At 51.5% G+C, this 22,761-nt stretch overlaps 2 protein-coding genes across 7 annotated transcripts in view; both read right to left on the bottom strand.

Moving 5' to 3' along the window:
* Window positions 1-163: 163 nt before the first annotated feature.
* Window positions 164-7,305, bottom strand: Nfkb2 (nuclear factor kappa B subunit 2). Of its 3 annotated transcripts, none has more exons than XM_038330103.2 (23): window positions 7,183-7,305; window positions 6,001-6,095; window positions 5,692-5,773; window positions 5,538-5,578; window positions 5,214-5,312; window positions 4,982-5,133; window positions 4,681-4,787; window positions 4,433-4,591; window positions 4,111-4,215; window positions 3,883-3,968; window positions 3,656-3,794; window positions 3,400-3,525; window positions 3,084-3,290; window positions 2,856-2,997; window positions 2,385-2,499; window positions 2,080-2,293; window positions 1,789-1,958; window positions 1,567-1,669; window positions 1,334-1,485; window positions 1,129-1,198; window positions 743-915; window positions 512-623; window positions 164-432 (listed from the first exon to the last, which is right to left on the bottom strand). In XM_038330103.2, exons 2-23 carry the CDS (start codon window positions 6,019-6,021, stop codon window positions 308-310), a joined length of 2,700 nt encoding a protein of 899 aa, XP_038186031.1. In that variant the 5' UTR covers window positions 6,022-6,095; window positions 7,183-7,305; the 3' UTR covers window positions 164-307. The 3 variants fall into 3 exon arrangements, with proteins under 3 accessions (XP_038186031.1, XP_038186048.1, XP_038186041.1); XM_038330120.2 differs by having other exon boundaries at window positions 164-429; XM_038330113.2 differs by lacking the exon at window positions 7,183-7,305 and adding an exon at window positions 6,203-6,261.
* A 5,012-nt stretch (window positions 7,306-12,317) lies between these two features.
* Window positions 12,318-22,761, bottom strand: part of Gbf1 (golgi brefeldin A resistant guanine nucleotide exchange factor 1) — a 138,193-nt gene continuing 127,749 nt past the window's right edge. Inside the window, exons 30-40 of one of the 4 annotated variants that reach the window (XM_038324742.1) lie at window positions 19,322-19,547; window positions 18,704-18,864; window positions 18,359-18,605; window positions 18,061-18,281; window positions 15,314-15,464; window positions 15,105-15,235; window positions 14,817-14,918; window positions 14,434-14,547; window positions 14,137-14,317; window positions 13,713-13,841; window positions 12,318-13,149 (exon numbers count right to left, since the gene is read on the bottom strand). In XM_038324742.1, coding sequence (XP_038180670.1) covers window positions 12,869-13,149; window positions 13,713-13,841; window positions 14,137-14,317; window positions 14,434-14,547; window positions 14,817-14,918; window positions 15,105-15,235; window positions 15,314-15,464; window positions 18,061-18,281; window positions 18,359-18,605; window positions 18,704-18,864; window positions 19,322-19,547 — 1,944 coding nt within the window. In that variant the 3' untranslated portion in view covers window positions 12,318-12,868. The remainder of the gene's footprint in view (window positions 13,150-13,712; window positions 13,842-14,136; window positions 14,318-14,433; window positions 14,548-14,816; window positions 14,919-15,104; window positions 15,236-15,313; window positions 15,465-18,060; window positions 18,282-18,358; window positions 18,606-18,703; window positions 18,865-19,321; window positions 19,548-22,761) is intronic. The other 3 variants (XM_038324753.1, XM_038324761.2, XM_038324772.2) reach the window with 3 other exon arrangements.

The raw sequence follows: 22,761 nt of genomic DNA, 5'->3' as shown, positions 1-22,761 counted from the left end.
GGGCATCCACAGGCCGGGGTGGCATGGCCTGCTTCCCTCCTTTGGTGGGCCCTGCCCTTTGTATAGCCTCCACCCTCATTAAAACTGCTCTGAATTGCTGGCTGGGACTCCTCTCCTCTCGCTCAGGGACAGGGATGGGCGTCACATTGGGGTTGCCGTACCGTTAAGTTGGGAAAGGGCCTCCCCGTTCCCATAGAAATCCTTTATTCGGCCCACTGCGCCGTGGGCTTGAGGTGTTAAATAAGATCTCGACTAGGCAGGGACGCTGTACAGAGGGGTGCAGGGGAGGAAGTTAGCCAGGCAGCAGTCAGTGCACCTGAGGTTGGGGGTGCCCGTGGCAGAGCCCTCCTGGCGGCTCAGGGGGTGGACACAGCTTCTCTGCCTCCTGCTCCACTGACTGGCTCCCGTAGGCACTGTCTTCTTTTGCCTCTGCTGGGGGAACAGGAGGGAGTCAAACCTCAGGCCTCCCACCCTCAGCCCAGACGCACTTTCCAAGCTGGTCCTACTTCACCTGTGCTGGGCAGCTTGTCTTGGGTCTCAGGACCGCTCAGCAGTCTCACTCCCTCGTGCAGACCCATGTCCTTCAAGGCCTCCAGCAGACCCACCAAGTCCCCGCCAGCCAGCTGAGGAGGAGGAGGAGACAGGAGGTCTGAGCGATATCCAGGGTGTGGGGTAGAAAGTCCCGGGGGGAGAGGAGACTCTGAGATGGGTAAGAAGCTGGGCAAGGTACGGGTCACCCCACCTTGTAACTACGCAGGAGGCTGCCACTGGGCGAGGGGGTCTTCCTGTATGTATCCACCAGACTTCGCAACCCCAGTCGCTCTGCCAGTTCTGCCCAGCTGCCCTGGGCTTCCGGCCCATCTAGCAGCTGCTCCAGGTTCTGCAGGGTTGCATCCCCCAGTGACAGCCCTGGCCCTGTGGAGACAAACGCACATCTTTGAGGTAGCTCCAGAGGAGGACAGGGACACATACCTGGACACAGCTTTTGTCCCTGGTAACCTGACAGACAGGGCAGACATGGATGGGGCATGGATGGCAGAGCAGGGTAGAGAAAGCCCTCGCCAACATCCTGAGGGAGATCACCTCTGGGAGGAGGCGCCTGAGACTGGAAATGCCCACCAGTCTCACCTGCAGGGCTGGGTGGGGCCAGGGGCGGCTCCATGGTGTTCTGAGCAGCATTTAGCAGCAGAGTCTTCACCTGGGGGAACAGTGTCGCCTGTCATCCCAGACCTTAAGCCAGCTCTCCCTAAGTCTATGATCTGGTCCACGTCCCCAGGCCCAGGAGGTGCCCAGTGCCCACCTCAGGGCATTTCTATTGCCAGGATGGCCTCACCTTGGTGCTGCAAGTGAGGTCAAGAGGTGTGTGACCCCGGAAGTTTCTTTGGGTGTCCCTCTCAGGCTCCTCAGAATCAGAGTCACTCCCAGAGGTAGGGGGTGAGGGCGGAGGGTACAGAGGCTCCTCGTTCTCTGCATGGATGTCGGCACCTGGAGGAGGAGCCAGTCATCAGAAGAGACCAGTGGAGGGTCCCACACTGAGGTTCTCCTTCCTGCCCTGTTCACACTCACCAGCCTTTAGGAGAAGGCGAGTGAGGGTTGGGGATCCGAGTCCAGCTGCCAGGTGGAGGGGTGTGTTTCCAGCAAATGTCCGGGCGTTCACATTGGCATGGAGCTGTGGGGTGGCAAGGAGTGACCAGCATGGCCCAAGTAGCCAAGCCTTCCCACAAAACTCTTCATCACTCCTGGTCCTCCCACAATCCTCCCCATCCTTCCCACAGTCTTCATTCCCACCTTTGTAACCAGATGGGTGACCAACCCCAGTTCCTCCATCTCTGTGGCTAGATGCAGGGGTGTTCTGCCTCCTTGCCTCTCTGCTGCCTCCACTTCAGCTCCACTGTCAACTAGCAGGTCCAGGCACTCGGGGCTCCGGGCGTGAACTGCTAGGTGTACTGGGTACAGTCCTAGAGAACAGCACACTCAGCAGCTGTGACCCCCAAGGTGGCCCCTACTCATGTCTACTAGTCACATACCCTTCTTGGTTCCCACCCTTGTCCCCAGGACTGGAGGAGGTGGGAAACTAACCCGCGAAATCAGGCATGTGCAATATTTGGGGCACAGCGCGGGTCCCACTATGTAACAGTGCCCGCAACAGGTCTGGGGCTTCAGCACCTGCCCGGAGAGCCAGGTGCACAGCTGAGTCTCCATGCCGGTCCAGCAGTGTGGGGTCTGCACCCACCTGCAGCAGGAAGCTCACCACCCTTGTCTGCCCAGTGATTACTGCTAGGTGCAGAGGTGTCTGGAGAGGAAGGCAGAGTGAGCCAAGCTCACTCCAGCATAGGGCTCCCTGCCTTCAACCCCTCGCCCCTCACTAGAGGCTTCCCCCTTACCTGGTGCAGGTTGTTAGTGAGGTTGATGACCCCAAAGTACTGGGCATGGTAGATGACATGGGCTATCTGCTCAATGACATCAGTCTGCCCGTGGATAATGGCCAGGTGCAGCGGCCTGCGGGTGGGAAAGTGAGACTTTGGTCTGGGAAACCCAGCCACCCAGAGCATCGTCTGCTCTCAAAATCCACACCTCCGTGGTCTCTGTCACTGGGGCCTGGTGAACCCTGAACGTCACCATCTTAATCCTTTGTCACCCTGCTACTGTGCCCCTTTCACAGCTAACAAAATTGAAGGCTGGGGAGAGTAAATTTCATGAACACAACTAGAAAACAGCGAGGACTTGAGGCCAGATCTGTCCGACTCTAGGGTTTGGCTCTTTGCAGTTTCCTCTACTGCCCCAACCTCTAGACCAGGTACTAGAAGACAGACCCCTTTGGATGTCCCTAGGCCGCTGGCCCTCAGGCCGCTTACGTGTCTCCGTTCTCGTCCTGGGCCGTCAGCAGGTGGCGCTGTCCGGCCAGCAGAGCGCTTGCGTCCGCGGTGACGCCGTAGTCCAGCAAAGCTCGGGCGCAGCGCTGCGCCAGACAGAAAAGGCGCAGGTTGTACTCGCGAGCTGGGGGCGACAGAGCGAGTGGGTGCGGGCCAGGTCCCCAGCCCTGCGCCCCCCCCCCCGACCCCGCCAGTATTTCTAAGACGTACCTCGCTGCAGCTCCTCCAGGGCCTGCGGTTCGCCCCGGGGGACCTCGGGGGGCGCCTTCGGCTCTTCCGCCACCTCCCCAGCATCCACGCCCCGCCCAGAGCCAGCCATCTGTGCTCCGCCCCCTCCACCCAAGTAGCCGCCCATTGGGGCCGCGCCGGACTGGTAGGGGTTGTAGGCCAAAGAGGGGAAAAAGCCGAGGCTACCACCTGTGGGCATGGGCAAAGCTGTGAGGTGCCAGCCAGGACTTTCCCAGATTTCTCTTCCAACTTCCCCTTATCTCCTCCACCCCTCTCCCGGCCGTTGGCACCCGCTCACCTCCTCCAGCGCCTCCATAACCCCCAGCGGAGCCCCCAGAGCCCCCACCCATGTGGGATCCGCCCCCGAAGGGCTGGGAGAAGGTGGGCAAGGCCTTCCTCCGCTTCCGCTGCACTTCCTCCTTGTCTAGGGGAAACAAGAAACGGGGTGTTAAAATCCAATACATGGGTAGCCTTCATGTCCGGCAAACAGTAGCCACCTCTAGGGCGCCTGGAGGCCCACCTTGCTCCCTGGGAATCCTGAAGGCCGGCCCTACCTTCCACCAGAGGGTAATAGGTGAACTGTTTGGAGTCGGAGACGTCCCCGCCACGTTTACGTTTTAGCTGCAGGAACACAGTCACAGGCCTCTCTATCTTCATCTTGTGATAGGGCGGTGTTCGGAACACAATGGCATACTGGGGTGGAGGGTGGGAGAGAGAGCTTAGCTGTCAATGAGATCTTTGCCCAGTTCTGCCTCCAGGTCAGGCCCTAGTCCTTCAGTACCTGTTTATGAACGTCTGTGGGAGAGAAGTCCCCAAAGGCTTGCCATCCATTCTCGTCATCCTCGTAGAACCGAACCTCAATGTCATCTACAGAGGAAAGTGAAGCTGAGCCTTAGGGAGAACCTGCTGCAGGCCGGTGCATTTATCCTGGAGTTGCCCCGCCCCCGCCGCCCCACCCCTCAGCCTTACAACCCACGTTTTCAGTTCCCAGCGAGGTCTCCCGCCTCACCTTTCTGCACCTTATCACAAAGCAAATAAACTTCGTCACCACCACGCACAGAACCGGCTGTTTTGTCCATCCGGGAAATCTTCAGGTTTGAGGCCCCTGGAGACTCTGTAGGATAGGAGATGGGTTAGGGCAGCACTGATGGAGCTGGGGGCTCGGTGGTCGTTTGACACTTCAGGAAATGCAATATCGGCATTCACCAACACTCAGACTTGCTACAGACCGCTCATCTCACACGTGGCAGGGCCAGGCTCAAACTCCATAGACTGGAGGGACCCAGGCGCTCCTCTGGGCGCTCCCACTGGGCACCATCCAGGATACTCACTGCTGTCATGGATGGGCTGGGAGATAACGGGCTTCAGGGGCAAAGTGAAGGAGCCGTCGCTAGCACGAAGGAAAGCAGAGAAGCGCAGCCGGACGATACTCAGATCCATCACTTTCTTCAGTTCCTTGGCCTCCTGCTCTAGCTCCCTCCGCTCAGCCTCTGCGTGGACAGCCTGGGTGTGAGCCCTGGGCTATTCTGCCCCGCTCTTCTGGAAGCATCTCCCTGACAGCCCTGTGTTGTCTCTGTACCTGTAAGGCCCTGGGGCTTGGAGCGAAGCCGCTGCCTCTGAAGTTTCTGGATCATGATCTCCATCATGTTCTTCTTGGTCACATGCAGGACCCCCAGATTATTAAATCTGCAGAGGAGAAGGAGAAGTCAGGGCTTTGTCCGTGGAGCTCTTTCCTGAGGCAGCATCCCCACTGCCAGGTTCAGCCTGGCTTTGTCCTCCGGGGTTCTCTCCCCTTTGTATGACAGCCACACAGGCGGGCTGGGACCCAGGACTGGCAGGCAAGGAGCATCCCCAGGGGGCCAGGAACAGGGACCACCTACTGAGCAGTCATGTCCTTGGGTCCTACAGACACAGCACAGACCCCCAGCTCAGAGCACTGCTTGCCCACCAGGCTGTGGGCATGTGCACGAGGTGGGTCACTGTGTGTTACCAGGTCCACCTCGATCTTGGCCGGTCCCTCATAGTTACAGATCTGAGAAAGGCAAAGGATTGTCAGTAGTGGTCCTGAACACACCGTCCCCTGGCCTACCCTCCAGTATCATCTGAGCTCACCTTGACAGTAGGATAGGTCTTGCGGCCCTTTTCACTGGAGGCACCTGGTAGGCCTCCGTGGGAGGGGCCTTCACATCCATAGCGAAATCTGAAGCCTCGCTGACGATTCCATGACAGAGACAAAGAGGTCAGGAGACCCCCCCCCCACACACACAGCAACCACTGTCATCTCTGCCCACATGACCAATAGTGTGTCTCTTGGACACCTCCCACCCAACAGACCAGCAGCAACCAACCATCCAATCGCGGCTGCTTCCCCTGCCAGTTATAGCGACCCCACTTGTCCCCAAAGCCCAAGCCATCGCACACCTCTGGCTCACTCACCTGCTTGGGCTGCTCCACAATCACCAGATAGGGGCCATCAGCTGGAAGGAGAAGGGCCTCACTTAGCCAGGCTCCCCAAGTCCACCCCCTGGCAGAGGGTACACACCCACTCTCCTCCAGGTCCTGGGACACCTGAAGCTAAGGGCTCACTGACCTGTCTCTGGGGCTGGATCCTTGGGCTCCACAATGGAGGGGCTGAATTCAAAATCACCATAGTCGGAGATGCCATCCACACCCTGTTCCAGACAGAGAAGGTGGAGGCTGAAACCGAGCCTTCCTCCTCCTGGCTCCTCCTCAAACCATGAGGAAGCTACTTTCTGAGCAAAGTTTGCAGACAGGACAGACAGACAGACTGAGACAATCTGAAGACATGCAGAAGCGGAGGAGTTGGGGAGGGGAGCCTTCGGTAGACAAGCAGACACAGGGGCACAAGGCGGCTTCGGGGCCAGGCAGTGTGACTCACTGGGCCGTAGCAACTGTCCATGTCTCTGGGCTAGGCCCGACTGTGGCTGGCGGCTTTGGGCCCTTGTTCGGCTTCCCAGAGTTTCAGACGCCCGCCTAAAGTGAAGAGAGACACGGGAGGGGGTAGGGAGGAGAGGTCAGGATAGGAGTGAGCAGGAGATGGGTCCCAGATTTGGGGGAGGGTCTGATCTCCTCCGGCCGACCGTCAGGGCGTGGCGGATAAGATCCGGTGGAGGTCGAGATCCGGAGCGGGGCCGGGCCGGGGAAGGGGCAGAAAGTTAGAGCTGCTTAGGAAAGTCCCGAAAATACCAGGGGGGGGGGGGGGGGGGCCGGAGGGGGCGGGCCTGGAAATGACGCCGGGGCCCCGCCCCCGCGGAGGGAGGGGCGGGAGGCCTGGCAGTTCCTGGTTCCCCCGCTGCCACCGGCTGCAGACCCCGGGGCTCAGCTGGGGCCTAGTCCGCCTCGCCCCCACTCCGCGGCCTGGAGCAACCTTGGGATTTTCGGCCAGGGTGGAGGACACGGCTGATTCACCCGGGGGCTTTTGTGGGGACATTCCTGCTGTCGGAGGCCTCTTTTCCGAATGGCCCGTAGGCGGGGGCTCTTCCAGTGGGGCCCCCGGGGATACGAGAAGCGATACGAGCCGCTGGGTGGGGAAAGGAGTTTTCCCCTCCACGGTCTCTAGCAACTCCGGGACATCTTGGCATCCCAGATTGTCCCGCTGCACCTGCTCCGGGCCACCGGCCCCTGAGACCCCAGTCCCACAACCATTTTTAACACGCGGGTGTCCGTTACCGGGACTTGGCGTTTCAGCCCTAATGTCTGGTGTGCGTGGTGAGTGCGGGCGATGGCAGCTTGCACGTGCAAGTGCGCATCCGTCCGCACAGGTGAGTCCTGGAGCTGGTCAGTGTGGGCAGACGGCGGTGCACGTCTGGATGTCGGTGCCCAGGCGCTGGTGCCCAGGTGAACTTCTGCTCGCGCGCGTGTGTGCGGGGCTGACACCCAGCCAGCTGCGCGCAGGCCAGCGTGAGTGCAGACGTACGTGGCGATGTGTGCCAGGGTGTCCTGTTCGTGTGCGCGCTCTCCAGGTGGTGTCCAGCCCCAGACTGTGCCCTTAAGTCCCCGCTCTCTCCCTCCCTCCCTCTCCATTCCCCGGTCACTCAGGGGTCTGAACCCGGCCACTCACCGTGGTGGCGGCTCTGGTTCCGACTTCTTTCCGAGCCCTGCCCTGGAGCGGTCGCCGCTGCTCTACAGCCGCCGGGCTCCAGCCGGGAAAGCCCCTTTCGGCCCCCCGAGGGGGGGAATTCCCGTGACGTTCCCGTGCGTCACTCCTCATGCCCTTTTTTTATTGGCTGAAAGTTTAACTCCGGGACTCTTGTAGCCAATCCGGAGCGACGCAGGCGCGCCCCTTACGGGGAAGGCTCGCCCGGGGCTGGCCGTCTGGTGTCACCCAGCGCCAGTTCTGCTGCGGACCGGAGAGGCGGGACGGCGAAGCCAGCGCAGTGCGGTGCTCGGATCCCTGCACCCTCGCAGGCTTGCCCCGGACCCTGGCCCACGGGGCCCCTAGGCTCTTGCTGCGCCTAGTTCTTGGCTGTCTCTGAAACTGGGGAATCCCAGGAGAAACGGGCCAGCCCCGACACTCGGTCCCTCTGGGACAGGGACCTCGGTGCTGGGAAGTTAAGGGAAGTGGAAGGAGGCTGATCTTGCGGTCAGCTCCAGATCGCCATCTAGTGGCCTTTCTGGATCTGCACGGAAACACTGGGTCAACGGTCTCAGTTTCGTGGCTTCTGGAGGAGACTCTCTGGACTTAAAATTCATTTTGTAAGAGGCAGGTTTGCAAACGCACAGGCTTTCAGAATGACCTGTTGGAGGAACGGTGCGCAGGGAGAAAAAAAAAGGAGATGTTTGATTGGGAGTCTCAGGCCTCGTTCATCCACCACAGATGTCTGGACTATTAGAATTGGGAGACCAACTGGATGTGCTTGATACACACCTGCAGTCCTAGCTTTCGTGAGACCGAGGCAGGAGGATTCCCCAGTTTGAAGCTATTCTCTCTCAACAACATGCACACAAAGGTGTCCAAAGTAGAATATTTCAAACTTCCTCCAGTGCAGAAAACGGTCTCTTGGTTTGTGGATATTGCTCAGTGGTGTGCTTTGCATGAACGAGGTCTAGCTACTATCATAAAAGGTGGCGGGAGGCTGGGGAGGCAGCTCAGCAGTCAGTTCTGTTCCCAGTCCCCACTTGGGACAGCTCACAAGTATCTGAAACGTCAACAACAGAGGATCCCATGGCTCTCTCCAGGCCTCTGAGAGTACTGAATTCATGTTCACATTCCCCTGTTCCTACTTACCCCCCCCCAACCCCACATAATCACACACAAAAAAATCTATTTTAAAAGTCACCCTGAAGGCCGGGTGGTGATGGCGCATGCCTTTAATCCCAGGCCTCGGGAGGCAGAGGCAAGCAATCTCTGAGTTCGAGGCCAGCCTGGTCTACAAAACAAGTTTCAGGACAGACAGCTGTTACATGGAGAAACCCTGTCTCAGACCCTCCCCCCCAAATAAATAAAATTAAAAAGCCACCCTGAAAATGAACTTTCACACTTGCTGACTTCTTAAACATGCTTACTGACACAGGACAAGCATTTAAAGCATGGACTCTGTGTCTGGACCTCTGGTTGTCGACTTTCCCTGTAGGAGCTGTGTGCAAAGCATCTCCAGTCCTGGAGCACAGGCTCTTGCAGGGCTCGCCTACGACTTGCCCTAATCTTTAGGATATGATTACAGACTTGTACCAGGAAAGGAGCGGTACTAATTCTTATCTGCCCCACCCTATACTAAACCCTTAAGACAGGAAGCATTTCAGAATTTTTTTTTTAATTTTTAGGATATTTGCATAGACTACAGATTGGGCGTCACTGAAGAAACGGAACTATCCATTTCAGATCAGGGTGCCAACCTGTATCCACTTGCACTGTGGATGAAGCTAAGGCTCGGGGAGGCTTACCAACCAAACATGGCTAGGAAGGAGAAAGAGTAGACCAGTTTTTTTTCTTTTCTTTTCTTTTTTTTCTGAGACAGGGTTTCTCTGTGTAACCTTGATTGTTCTGGAACTCACTCAGTAGGCCAGGCTGGCCTTGAACTCACAGAGATCCGCTAGCTTCTGCCTCCCTAGTGCTGGGATTAAAGACGTGCGCCACCACCGCCCGGCTGTACGTCACTGACATTCCACTTTCTCTTTCTCTCTCTCTCTCTTTCTTTCTGTCTCTGTCTTTCTTTCTTTCTTTCTCTCTCTCTCTTTCTTTCTGTCTCTGTCTGTCTTTCTTTCTTTCTTTCTTTCTTTCTTTCTTTCTTTCTTTCTTTCTTTCTTTCTGTTTTGTTTTTGTTTTTCGAGACAGGATTTCTCGTAACTTTGGAGCCTGTCCTGGAACTCACTTTGTAGATCAGACTGGCCTCGGACTCATAGATATCTGCCTGCCTCTGCCTTTCAATTGTAGACTTTCAATGCTGGATCATCTACAGGAACAGCAAGTGCTCTTAGCCACCAAGCAATTTCTCCAACCTTAAATCAGAGTGTTCTTTTTTGGGAGGAGGCTGGAGACAGGGTGCTGCTATGTAGCCCTGGCTAGCTCGGCACTTGCTGTGTAGACCACACTGGTCTCAAACTTGTGGCAATCCCCCTGCCCTTGTGTCTTTCATGCGCCACCATTCTTGATAGATTCTTAACTCTGAGTGGATGAAGGTTTGATAGTCTTCAATCTGGTGCACGTGTGCTAGTTACTGTGGCTCACAACTCTCCTTACAGAGGACAGTTCCCTCACTGTCCCAGACAGAACATGGTTCTTATCTGGTCACTAGCCAGAGAAGACCTCGCTCATAAGGCTGGAGTTACAGGAAGTTATGAGCCTCTCCACATGGGTGCTGGGGTTGTCTCCAGCCCCCACAAATGGTTTTCTTTTTTTTTCTTTTTTTAAAAATATTGATTTATTTATTATGTATACAATATTCTGTCTGTGTGTATGCCTGCAGGCCAGAAGAGGGCAGCAGACCTCATTTACAGATGGTTGTGAGCCACCGTGTGGTTGCCGGGAATTGAACTCAGGACCTTTGGAAGAGCAGGCAGTGCTCTTCACCACTGAGCCATGTCTCCAGCCCCCCACAAATGGTTTTCTTTGCTTCCCAGCAGGGGGTTAGCCTGTAGTCCTTCAGCATCTTCTCTACTTGGTGAGACTAACTGAGAGACATACAAGCGTCCTTTTTCTTCATAGGCTGGCCTAGTGCAACTCTGTCCCCCAAGCTGGAGAGGACCAATGCTGTCTTGGAGTCACAGCAGCTTGACAGGGAACACTCAGGCAGGGAACCAGGCCTGGGAGCATCCCTCACAGAAGAGGCGCTTCAGGCCTGTGAACATTGCTCCCAGAAGGGAGCAGGATAGAGAGCCTCACCTGAGGGTTCAGCTACCACTTCCCCTCTGCCTGTGCACAGTCCTGTCCCAGCTACTCATGGTCTATGAAAGGGGTAGAAGGTTGTCTAGGGTTGGGACCCTAGCGATGAGGCTGTTGTGACCCATCACCCACGCTGGAGTGGGCTTCTCAGGTGGCACAGGCACCTGAGAGTTGTGGAGTTCGACTTCAACAGTGTAAAAGTGTGTTGCTGTTTCATCTGCCTGCTGGAGGCACCTGATTGGTCTAGTAAAAAGCTGAGTGGCCAGAGCTAGTGTGAAGAGGGATTGGTGGGGTTGAGCGCAGAGAGAATGAGTAGAGGAGGAGGAATTTAGGTCAAAAAGAAGGGAGAATAAGGGAGAAAGAGAGGGGGATGCCAAGGGCCAGCCAGGAAGCCGCCACCCAGCCAGACATGGAATAGGACATACAGAATGAAAAAATACCCAAGACAAAACATGGATGATGAGAAACAGGTTCAATTATTACAAGAGTTAGCAGGAAATAAGTCTAAGACAAGGCCAAGCATTCACAACTAATATTAAGACTCCATCATGATTACAGAGTTGGTTGGTGTTCAGAAAAAAAAAAGCATGCTACACCTGCTCACCTGTGCTCCTGAAAGTCACCCCAATAAACTACTTTCTTTACCAGGCTAGACTTGGTTGGAATTTCCGAATAGAAATTTCTGTATATTGATCTAGGAAAACATAGCAGGGCCCTAGGTGTCCCCCCCCCCACACACACACACAGGGAAATGTAAGGGGCAGAGCTTGTGGGAGAAGAGATGGGGGCGGAGGCAAGGGCCCAGGTGTCTAGCTGGCTGTAGACTTGGCTTTTCTACAGCACCCATTGAGTACTTAATGCCTAATTTTCCCAGGGGCAGGGCTGGGCCAGGCTTCTGATTCATGTGGAAATTAGGCCTGGTCTAGACCTGGGTGAGAAGGAAAGAAGAGAAACTTGTTCGTGTTTTATGAAAACTTCCTCCTCTCAGGTGGTTTTCACTTCTCATACACAGGAGTAATGTATTTATAGAGGCCCCAGCTTCTGGCGGCGTACAAGTACAAGTGCCGAGCAAAGGGAAGACTGGGTTCTGAAAAGCTGTGTAGACAGCGGACATCACCGTGAGGGGAAGTCCTAGGGCTACAGGAGCAAGGCCAGCGGTCTGCAGGTCCACACCTGTCCCCAGGAGGGGCAGGCACCTCTGTGTAGGAAGCACCTGCGAAAGTGACTCAGCACTGCTATTGTTTTGGCTCCGCACGGGCGGAGGGAGCCCAGGCAACCAGGCAAGCACTGCCTCTGAGCCCCGCTTCCATCCCCACAATTCCAGGCGTACCTTGGTCCTGGAGGGCCTGCCCCGTGCAGTCCTGCCTGTCTTATCATGATGCAAAGGTCAAGGGGAGAGGCCCTTCAATCACATTTAAGTGACTAGGGTAGGTGTGGGGCAGGGAATGGGACATACTACAGTTTGGACTCAGGCTGATAGCCTGTACCCAGAAACATGATATTGCATCTGTGGGCAAGATGGCCATCCACCTGTCCAGCCTCACGGCATTCTTGTAATCTCAGGCTATGAGGCTTATCTGAAAGACTTCTGGGCAGCTACAACTGCTCTGACTTATCTGCCCTATGGTCCTGGAAGGCTTTAAGGTTCTCTCTTGGAGCAGTTATGAAACTGCCCTTGAAACAGCTCCTTCATGAGATGGTGAGTGGGGAGCCTCTGGCTGGTCATTGGGGCAGGAGGTCAGGTGGACCAGGCCTCTATGTTAAGTTCAGCTTCACTTTACCGGTTTATCCAAGGCCCAAGCAAGCCTTGGACAGGATATCCAATAACATAGTACCCTGACACAAATGCGAAAGAAAGCCAGAGGAATAGGAAATGTGTTGGTACTAATATATTTATTACATCATAAAAAGTCCATTGGTGTTATTTTTCATATGTACATGCTCCTATGGGCAGACCCCCATCAAGTCCTACCTGCCCACCCTCCACGGTGCCAAGCAACTCCAAACTGACCAACTATTTAGTAAAGGAAGAAGAACTGGAGGAGGTGGCCCAGGGCTGATGGGACTGGATGGAGAGGAACAAAGTGCAGAGTGGTTGGGCTTGGCTCTTAATGCCTAACCTGGCAGAGGGGCAAATGGCAGGCACTGCAGGGTTGGCACAGCAGGGTTGGCTCCATGCCTTCCCAGGGCTGCCAGGCTCAAAGCAGAGGCTATGGGCTATGCCTGTGTCCACTCTCAGCTTGGAAGTTCAGGAATGGACAGTAGAGGAAGAGAGTCTCGCAGCCTGAAGGGGATCCCAGCATTGAATGAAATAATTCTCATTTCCCCCATCAAGTAGTAGCAATAGCAGCTTGCTTTGGGCTTGAAGATTTCTGTGGCCCTTGAGACTGGTGGGAAGTAATGGTCCTGATCTCCGAGGACTGCCTTAGTTGACTTCAGAGGTGGGGATAGGGTCTGCAGGACGGGGTGTGGACAAGAGTGGCACTGGGGAGGTGGCCTCAATGAGGGCGGGGTTGAGGATGATGGGCAGCGTCATGGGCGGCACGCCCACCTGCAGTGGGGAAGTCAGTGGCTGTAAGATTAGTGGGGGCTGGGCCAGTGGGGGAGGGCCCTCTGGGGAAGGACTCAGTCTGCTGGGGCTAGAGGCCACTGGTGAAGCGGGAGAGCTGCTGCTGGGGGCTCGGGTACCCTCAGGCTTCTCTGAGTCTGTAAGGAAAGTAAAGGCGGTTGCAGTCAGTCTTCCTAGTGGACTTCTCAAACCTCTGTCCCTCCCAACTCCTCTCTCTCAGGTGAAGTTGTTCGAAATCTCCTCTTAAAACTCAGGTCATATAAAAAAATACATTAAAACATAAATAAAAAAACTTCCAAGTTTCAATTTTGCTTCCACATACAATCTAAGAATTGGTTACTAGATGATATCACGTGTAACAAAATGCATTCATCTACCAATATAAAAAGCCCATAACTCACTCAGGACGCAGTTACATTGGCTCTAGCCTCTTCCTCCTTTCCTGTGCTCCTCAGTCAGGTCAGTTCTGGTCTGTATCTTTAGGCCTGATAGGCCTTGTATAGTGATGCAGCCCTCTCCTCCCAGCCTAGAAACCTTATCACAGTGTAATTGGTCCTGCTGTTTCTCATAGGAGGAGCTGGCAAGCATGCTTCTCACCCTGACTTATTCCCAGTCTCCCAGCTCCATTCCAGCAGTAATCCTAAACTACACCGGGCATCTTTCTAGGCTTTCTCTAACCAACCATCTCTGAGGAACTCACCACAGGCCCCCACTTCTGAGGGTATCTCTGGGGAAGGTGGATGGCCAGGCATTCTGGGGTCACCAGCAGCAGGGGTCAGGTGGGTGGAGGCCAGAGGCTTTTGGCTGTGAGGTTCCATGGGCATGGGGTCTGGGGCAGAGAATCCAGATGGCAACTCTCAGTACTTTCTTTCTTGCAGGATCCTGGTTAACCGCCCCCCCCCCCGCCCCCAACACCCCCTGTGACGGAGTCCCAGGTGCCATGGCTAGCTTCACCTGAAAGCTGAAGAAGGCCTAACTCTGGACTCCTGACTTAGCTCCTAAGTACTGGGGACCATAGGCATGTATCACCATGATCAGTGGGAAGCCACTAATCTGCCTATCCTCCCAGGGAACAGATAAAGTTCAGCTTGAGGATTCCTTATGAGATCAGAGCAGAACCCTACCCTGGATGACAGTCTGCTTGAAGAGCTCATCACGTAAGTGTGGCAAAAAGCAATCAATGCGCTCCCAGGTAATCTCCCAGAGGGCAGAGGGGCCGCCTCCTCTCGCATCGGCACTGTGGAAGATCTCTGCTGTGTCCATCACCAGGAGCATGTTCTTCAGAGACTCGGGGATTGCTTCTGACTGCAGGCAGCAGTGGGACCATGGAACAGGGGAGATAAGTTGGAGGCAGCCATGTAGGGCAAACAGCAAGTCTTCTCAGCATGTGGAAGAGGGAATGGGGCCAAGGCAGAACATACCAGCAAATCACTGGAACCTGCGTGCATGTACTTGTCCATGAATTCCAGGATGGTGAGCCACAGGGCAGCAAAGGTGGACAGCGACAGCAGTGGAGACAGGTGCTGCAGGAAGACCTAGAGCCCACCAGCCAGCCCCTTTCAGCCAAGGGTAGTGGAGGAACCTTCTGTGGCTCTCTCCAAAGCTGAAGGAAGCTGGCCCCAACTTGCAAGTACTTAATCAGAGGTTCCTCTGAAATCCAGACCCCTCTGAGTTCCTGAGCAGCCTTGATGGCTGGGGTTCTGAGCACTTACATGTCACCTCTGGACCCTATGAGAAGACCTGGCTTCTCTGGGGGGAAAGGCAGGAATGGGAGAGGAGGTGGATGCAGGGTTTTGAGCAGTACCTTTGAGAGCAGTGTGGAAGCCCTCATCCGGGTCTCCTCCATCCCACCGACATCTGCAGGGCTGATATTTTCTAACAGCTTGGTCAGTAGAGGAAACAGCACCTGGCAGGTAAACATCCAATGTTAGCTCAGTCAGTTGAACAACTTTGTCCCAGGGATGCTGGGCCTGGGTGGATAGGCACAGAACAGAGAAGGTCTGATGCCGGTAGATGGAAGGAGCTTTTTAGGGTGCCTGACTCTTTCTGCCTTATGGTTTGGACTTTCTCTTAGCCCAGTAAGAAGTCCTACCTTGTTAAAGCAGGACTCCCATTCCAGGGCATCTAGCTTTTGGAGGTCATGTACCAGAAGTGCTCGCTGCAGATACGTCAACGCCTGCATCCGCACCTGGCGCCGGGCGTCACAGCATAGGCAGGCAATACCTGAGAGTAAGAGCAGGGTTTGGTGCTCTGCAGGCTTCAATGTCACCTGTCCCACCTTGCATCCTTCCCCAGGTTTACCTTGCAATAAAGGGCACCAGCAGTGGGCCCAGAGAGTGCGTGAATCGGCTTCAATCTTCTGGCCACCTGACTGCAGGTGGCGTTGCTCCTCTGCCCAGGAGCTGTAGATAGAGGCTGCCCGAGTGTGCAGGGTGTGCATCAGGTCCAGCAACTGGGATGAGAAGAGAGCGCAGGATGTGAGCAGGGTTGTTGTGCTGGGCCCTTTCCCTCCCTCCCCAGCTCTCCCTGACTGAGTCTTCAAGGGACCCTCAGCACAAGCAGGCCCCCTCCATTCCTCTCACAACCTCCTTTGCTCTAGTCTGGGCAGTGTTCCTAGAGGAAGGAAGTCAAGAGTTACTTATAGAAGAAGACATTAGCAGGCATGTGTACTGAGATCTAATACCAGGAGATTACAGGGAAAATGGCACTTTCTGTTTTTTTTTAAATTTTAAAAATGTATTTATTTTTATGGGTGTTTGCCTGCACATGTGTTTTGTTTGTGCATCATGTGCCCATGGAGGAGAGAAGAGGGCACTGGAACTGGAGTTAAGAGATTCCTGTGAGCTGCCACATGGGTTGGGGAAGCAAACCTATATCCTCTTAACTGCTGGGCCATCTCTCTGGCTCCAAGAAAGATGCTCAATCCTATTTCACACCTGGAAATTTTATTACTTTAAAAATTTTTATTAATCATATTATAATAAAAAATGCTTATTCTGTTTTTGTGTGTGCATGCCACAACATGTATGCGGAGGACAATTTGTAGGAATGGTTCTCTCCTCCCACCATGTGGGTTCTGTGGGTAACTTGGATCACCAGCCTTGGCAGCAAGCACCTTTATCCACCTGACTCATATCAATTGCCCTTGTTAATCGCATTTTAAAAACACAGCAAACTTGGGGCTAGTGCGATGGTTTAGCAGGTGAAAGTGTTTGCCATGCAGCCTGGCAACCTGAGTTGGATCCTGGAACCCGTGCACAGGTAGAAGGAGAGAACCAGCTCAGAGTTGTCTTCCAGCATCACACTCATGCCATGGTGCACATGCCCACATACAAGGATAAACTTAAGAAGCAAACCTCAGGCTCAAAGGCGTGCACAGCCAACAGTGTCTGCCCAGATTTAACACATATTGTTTTCATCAGTTTTCTATTTTTTTTTTAAAAAATTTATTTATTTATTTATTATGTATACAATATTCTGTCTGTGTGTATGCCTGCAGGCCAGAAGAGGGCACCAGACCTCATTACAGATGGTTGTGAGCCACCATGTCTTTGCTGGGTATTGAACTCAGGACCTTTGGAAGAGCAGGCAGTGCTCTTAACCACTGAGCCATCTCTCCAGCCCAATCAGTTTTCTTTTTTAAAAAATTTCCCCCCCACCCTCCTGAGACAGGGTTTCTCTGTGTAGCCATGGCTATCTTGGAGCCTGCTCTGTAGATCAGGCTGGCCCTGAACTCAGAGATCTGCCTGCTTCTGCCTCCTGAATGTATTTATTCTATTTTTAAAAAGATTTAATTATTTTTATTTCATACTGTATGGGTATTTTGCCTGCAGTATGTCTGTGCACCATGTATATACAGTGCCTAGGAGGCCAGAAGAAGGCATCAGAGTCCCCTGCATCTGTAGTTACAGATGTGAGCTGCCGTGTGGTGCTGAGAACTGAATCTGGGTCCTCTGGAAGAGCAGTCAGTGTCCTTAACTGCAGGACACCTCTCCAGCCTTCAAATTAACTTATTCTTAGAAATTTATGTGTTTGTGTGTGTGTATGCCCATGTGACTTCAGGTACACCATGTGTGCATAAGTGCCTGTAGAGGCCAAAGAGTGTCAGATTCCCTGAACTGGAGTTCTAAGAAGTTACAGCCACCTGATATGGGTACTAGGGGCTGAAGCTGGCCCATCTGTCCTCTGCAAGAAAAGCACTCTTAATGCTGAGCTATTTCTCCTACCCCCTTCATCATCTTTTCTTTCTTTCCTTCCTTCCTTCTTTTTCTTTGAGATAGGGTTTCTCTGCATAGCCCTGGTTGTCCTGGAAATCCCTTTATAGACCAGGCTGGCCTCGAACTCACAGAGATCCGCCTGCCTTTGCCTCCTGAGTACTGGGATTAAAGGCGTGTGCCACCGTGCCAGCTTTTCATCATCTTTCTAAGGCTACTATGAAGGAAACTGTTTCTCCATTTATCTAGTCAGATAAAGTTAGCCTGAAAGACACTAACTATGGAAGGATAGACAAAATGCTAGAGATGTAGCCACCTCTAGTAAGGGGATCTCTGGCTGGATACAGGAATAAATGGAAGCTCACTCTTATCAATCTATCTTTTCTACCTTCTGAACCCTGTATCATGTGCCTACATTATGTATTAAATAAATGAAGTCTTTAAATATGTAAATTTGAACTAAGGGTCTTGAACATGCGAGACAAGTACTCTACCCACTGAGATAAATCCCCAGCCCAAAAAATACTAATTGAATTTAGTGCCAGCTGTGATGGCGCATGCCTTTGACTTCAGTACGCAGGAGGCAGAGGCTAACAGATCTGTGTGAGTTTTAGTATACATGGGGAATTCCAGGTAAGCTAGCACTACATAGTGAGACTCTGTCTCCAAATGAACAAGCATACTATAAGCAAAGACTTACAGGTGGTTTCAGATAAAGGGTAGTGGTTGAGGGGATGGGAAGCATACAATGGGTATTCCTTCTGAGTTCTGACTTTCCCTGGTTCCACCCAAGTTCTGAGTCTCAGGAGAAGAAGTGAAGGGTGCCATACTTACGTCTTGACTGACCTGTAAAGACACCGTATGGTAGCTGGCAGGCACGCCTTCATCCTCTTCCTCATCACTATGTCCACCCCGAGTGGCATGTTGGTTGGAGGTTCGGGGCCGCCGAAGCATTGAGCCCTCCTTGGGTTTTTTCTTGAAGCGGTTCCCTTTGCTGTCATATTTGTGACTCTTGCCACGTTTGTCCTGGGACTTACACCCTGAGCAGTGCCAGACTTAGGTCACATTCCCATAGCTTTCTCCCCTCTCTACCTGATTCACACCCCAACTGTCCCTTCAATAGGTGACTTACCACCATTCAGACTGGCCTCAACAAAGATGCGGAGAGTCTTGACACAGAGTTCAAAGTTGTCAGGGGTGATGTGAGCAGCATCACGAACAATGAAGGACAATGATTCCACACACTTGAGCAGGGACTTAGTGTCATGTGGTCCCAGGTCCAGGCCCACTGTGAGGCTATATTGATTAACCAGGGGTGAAGGGCCTGGCTTGCTGAGCCCTGCTCCTGCTTTGGAGTTATCAATGTCATCCTTCCCCACCTATAAAATATACATGATACATGTTGGGGCCCCTGTTCTAAGGTACCTCAGATGTCTCTCTGAGAACCAAGAATCTTTCTTACAGGCTCAGGACTCACCACTAACCAACCACTGTTGACCATATCAGCATCTGTGGCTGATCGGTGTATCTTGCCAGGCCTGCCATGGTCAGTGTAGACTTCTGAGTCGGAAGTATACCCACGGTCCAGGCTGACATCATTTTGATGGTAGGATGTGAGCTCACTGTCTGACTGCGCTCCTAAACCAGGCAGGGGAAAGAGCAGAGATGGGACATGGCACAGGATAACAGATCCGAAAGAAAGTTGCTGAGGCTTGACATCTTCTCTCATGCCTGGCTTACTTTTTGGTCCTGGACAACATCTCTCTTGACCAAATAGGGTAGCAAGCTAATTTGGCCTTCTGAGAGTAACTAACAGCAGCTGTTAGGGAAATGTGGTGGCATAGGACATAGGTTTCTGTAAAATGGTTTTCCAAACAGTAGAAACAGGGCTTGATAACTTTCTGCACTCTCTACTTGCCTTCACGCTATCTAGCCTGTGGGTAGTCAATATGTACAGGAAGATCTGGAAGCAGATGGCAGAGATCAGGTGTGTTTAATTTGATGACCATAATAACCTGTGTTTTGTTTTCCCACAGCAGCTTCTGGGTCCTAACTGCTTATCTGACAGTGAGCATCTTCCTGGGAAAGTACATACCAGCATCAGGAGCATCGGGCCTGGCTGTGGCCTGTAGAGCATCTGGAGGCTTCACGCCTGAGCCGATGCACTCCAGCAATGTGAAGAGGGTGGCCCAGTCATCACCAGAGTGGATGTTGGCTGCATTGGTCTTGAGGAGTTCATGGAGCCCGTATGCAACCTGATGGCTGACTCTGGACAGCACGCTGGGCTTCATCAGTAACAAGATGCGTAGGGAGAGCAGGACCTGAGATGGGATGGGATGAGGAACAGGAAGTGGGACAGACATAGAAGAAGTTTCCCGACTGATCATCCCTATTAGTCAGTCATCTACGCTAGTGTGGAGAGTTTGGCTTGGACTCAACTGTCACTGATCTGGTATTGTCTTCTTTTCTTTTGGAGTACTGGGAATTGAACCCAGGGCCTTGCATGTATTAGGCAAGCACTCTACAGCTAAAGTATACCCTTGGTCATGCTTCATATTTTAATATTGGTATTTTTATTAATTATATGTTCACATACAGTTATAACAACACATAGAGTTTCCTTGTATACTTTGTCTAGTCCATCTCAAAGGTAGTATGATGTTATAGGAAGTATAACATGGCAACAGGACAGAATTAGGAATAATCTACTGTTTTCCACAGGCTCTCTCAAATTTTACTTGAATTAATATGTGTACTAAGGGTATACTGAGTTCTACAATTTATCACCTGTGTAGGGTTGTCTACCCACAAGTTCCTACACCATGGGAGCCACGCTGCTGCTTGATAGCTACTTTTCCAATCCTTTTCTCTGGTCCCATTTATAACCCTTAGCAATCTGCTCTCAACTTCTAAAATTTTATGAATTCTAAAATGTTATCTAGATGGAACTATTGCTTAAGACTAGTCTCTCCCACCTGGAGATCTACCCACGCCTTTACACATCGGGTCTGCTGCTCTAGGCTGCTGAACAGCATTCCACAGCATGTTCATACCATAGTGTATTCTCTTCCTGCGAGTCATCAGGCTGACTCCAGCTTTTGGCTTTGATGAATACAGCTTCAATGAACATTTACATACATATTTTAAAGTTAAAATAAGGCTTTATTTTTTCTGGGATAAATGCCCCAAAGTGTATTTTCTGGTAAATGAATATTCAGTTTTATAATAAACTTCCATTAGAGTAGCTATATTATTTTTTATTCCCCCATGAAATGTATGAATAATCTAGTTTCTCTGTATCCTTGCCAGCAATTGGTATTTTCACTTTTAATTTTAGCTATTCTGGTAAGTACATAGTGATGTGTGTTATTTTTGCATTTTCCTAATGGAAAATGCTATTTCATGGGCTTATTGGCTATTTGTATATCATTTGTGAACTATCTCTTTTTCCCATGTTTGCATTTTTTAAAATAATTTATATATTTTTATTTGATATGCATTGGTGTGTATGTCTGTGTGAGAGTGTCAGGTCCCCTGGAACTGGAGTTACAGACATTTGTGAGCTGCCATGTGGGTGCTGGGAATTGAACCAGGGTCCTCTGGAAGAGCAGTCAGTGCTCTCAACCACTGAGCCATCTCTCCAGCCCCCATGTTTGCATTTTGATACTAGACTTTTCTCAAGTATGATTTGTAAACATTTTCTATTGCTTTATAACTTTTCATTTTTTCAATTAAGCTTTCATAGATTGAAAATCTAATTTATCAATCCGTCCTCTTATGGAATGTACTTTTAATATCAAGTAAAAAAACTTATTGGGCTGGGCATGTTGGGTGGTGGCACAGACCTTTAATGCCAGCACTCAAGAGGGAGAGACAGACAAATCTCTGAGTTTGAGGCTAGTGTGGTCTACATAGTGGAGTTCCAGGCCAGTCAGGGCTATCCAGTGAGTCCCTGTTTCAAAAAATTTAAAACTAAAAAATGACTAAATAAATCGTTAGTTAGTTCATGTGCCTATGCCCTTACAGACCTATTTTGTAGGGGACATAAAAATTACAAGAAACAGTAACAGGACTTGCTAGGGGCAGGCATTCCAGTCTTTCATAGAAGTTCTTTACTTCCTGTTACTACCGAGGCTCTTCAGTCACTTCAGATGCTTGTGCAGTAACAAGAGCAGGAAGGACTTATTTATCTTCCTATACCTTTCCCAGCTCCACTTTGTAGCCGGAGTGTAAACACTTGAGGGGAAGAAAGAATTTCAAGTTATGCAAAGAAGCAGAAGAAGCTCGTGTGAGCGGTCTAAAGGGGGAGATGGGAGTTGAGGCCCTCCCTGATGGTGCAGTGTTTGTGTTCAGACTTTTTGAGTTTCTTTAAAAATAAGTATGTAGCCGGGCGGTGGTGGCGCACGCCTTTAATCCCAGCACTCGGGAGGCAGAGGCAGGCGGATCTCTGTGAGTTCGAGACCAGCCTGGTCTACAAGAGCTAGTTCCAGGACAGGCTCCAAAGCCACAGAGAAACCCTGTCTCGAAAAACAAAAACAAAAAACAAAAAACAAAAAAAATAAGTATGTAATAATCTAGTAAACCACATTAGATTCTTAGTTTTAGAACCTGAGATTTTCTCTATGTATCTAAAGATTTTACAATATATATATATCTTATTTTTTAGATCTTTTATTTTATATGTATGCATATACATTATGTGTACCATGTACATGCCTGCTGCCCAAGGAGGTCACAAGAGGGCACTGTATCCTCTGGAACTGGAGTTACAGATGGTTGTGAGTTACTATGTGGTGCTGGGATCCAAACCCAAGGTTGTTGCAAGAACAGCTAATGTTCTCTATTACTGAGCCATCTCTCTACCCTCTCCATTATATCTTTTAAATTATCATTTGTCTAATTTTTATACAAAATAAAGGTTTAAGTCAAAGTTCACTTGGGAGATTGAGACAGGAATATGGCCAGTGTGGGTCACATAAAAAGATCTTATCTCAAAATCAAAACCAACCAAATAGGGCTGGAGAGATGGCCAAGAGCAGTTAAGAGCATTGCCTGCTCTTCCAAAGGTCCTGAGTTCAATTCCCAGCAACCACATGGTGGCTCACAACCATCTGTACTGAGGTCTGGTGCCCTCTTCTGGCCTGTAGGCATACACGCAGACAGAATATTGTGTGCATAATATATATATTTAAAAAATCCAACCAAACAAAAAAACCCAAAGTAAAACAGCCCCAAACCATTCAGTTGACTCATTTGTGTGAGTCTATTTCTGGATCATCTATTTGTTCAATAGCTTTGTCTATTTATTCATTTATGCTACATAATTTAAAAATTATTTATTATTTACGTGTATGGGTGATTTGCCTGTATGTATTGACTGTATGTTTCTGTGTACCAATGCAGTCTTTATGGAGGCCAGAAGAGGGCATCAGATTCCTGGAACTGGAGCTCTAGAGGGTTGTTAGCTACTGTGCTGGAGGTCCAACCAGGGTGTATTGGTAGAAGAGTCAACGCTCTTAACCTTGGAGACATCTC

Source organism: Arvicola amphibius, chromosome 1 (assembly GCF_903992535.2).
Source record: "Arvicola amphibius chromosome 1, mArvAmp1.2, whole genome shotgun sequence".
NCBI classification, from domain to species: Eukaryota; Metazoa; Chordata; class Mammalia; order Rodentia; family Cricetidae; genus Arvicola; species Arvicola amphibius.
Note: the sequence above shows the minus strand (reverse complement) of the source record. Positions and strands in the feature narration are given on the sequence as shown.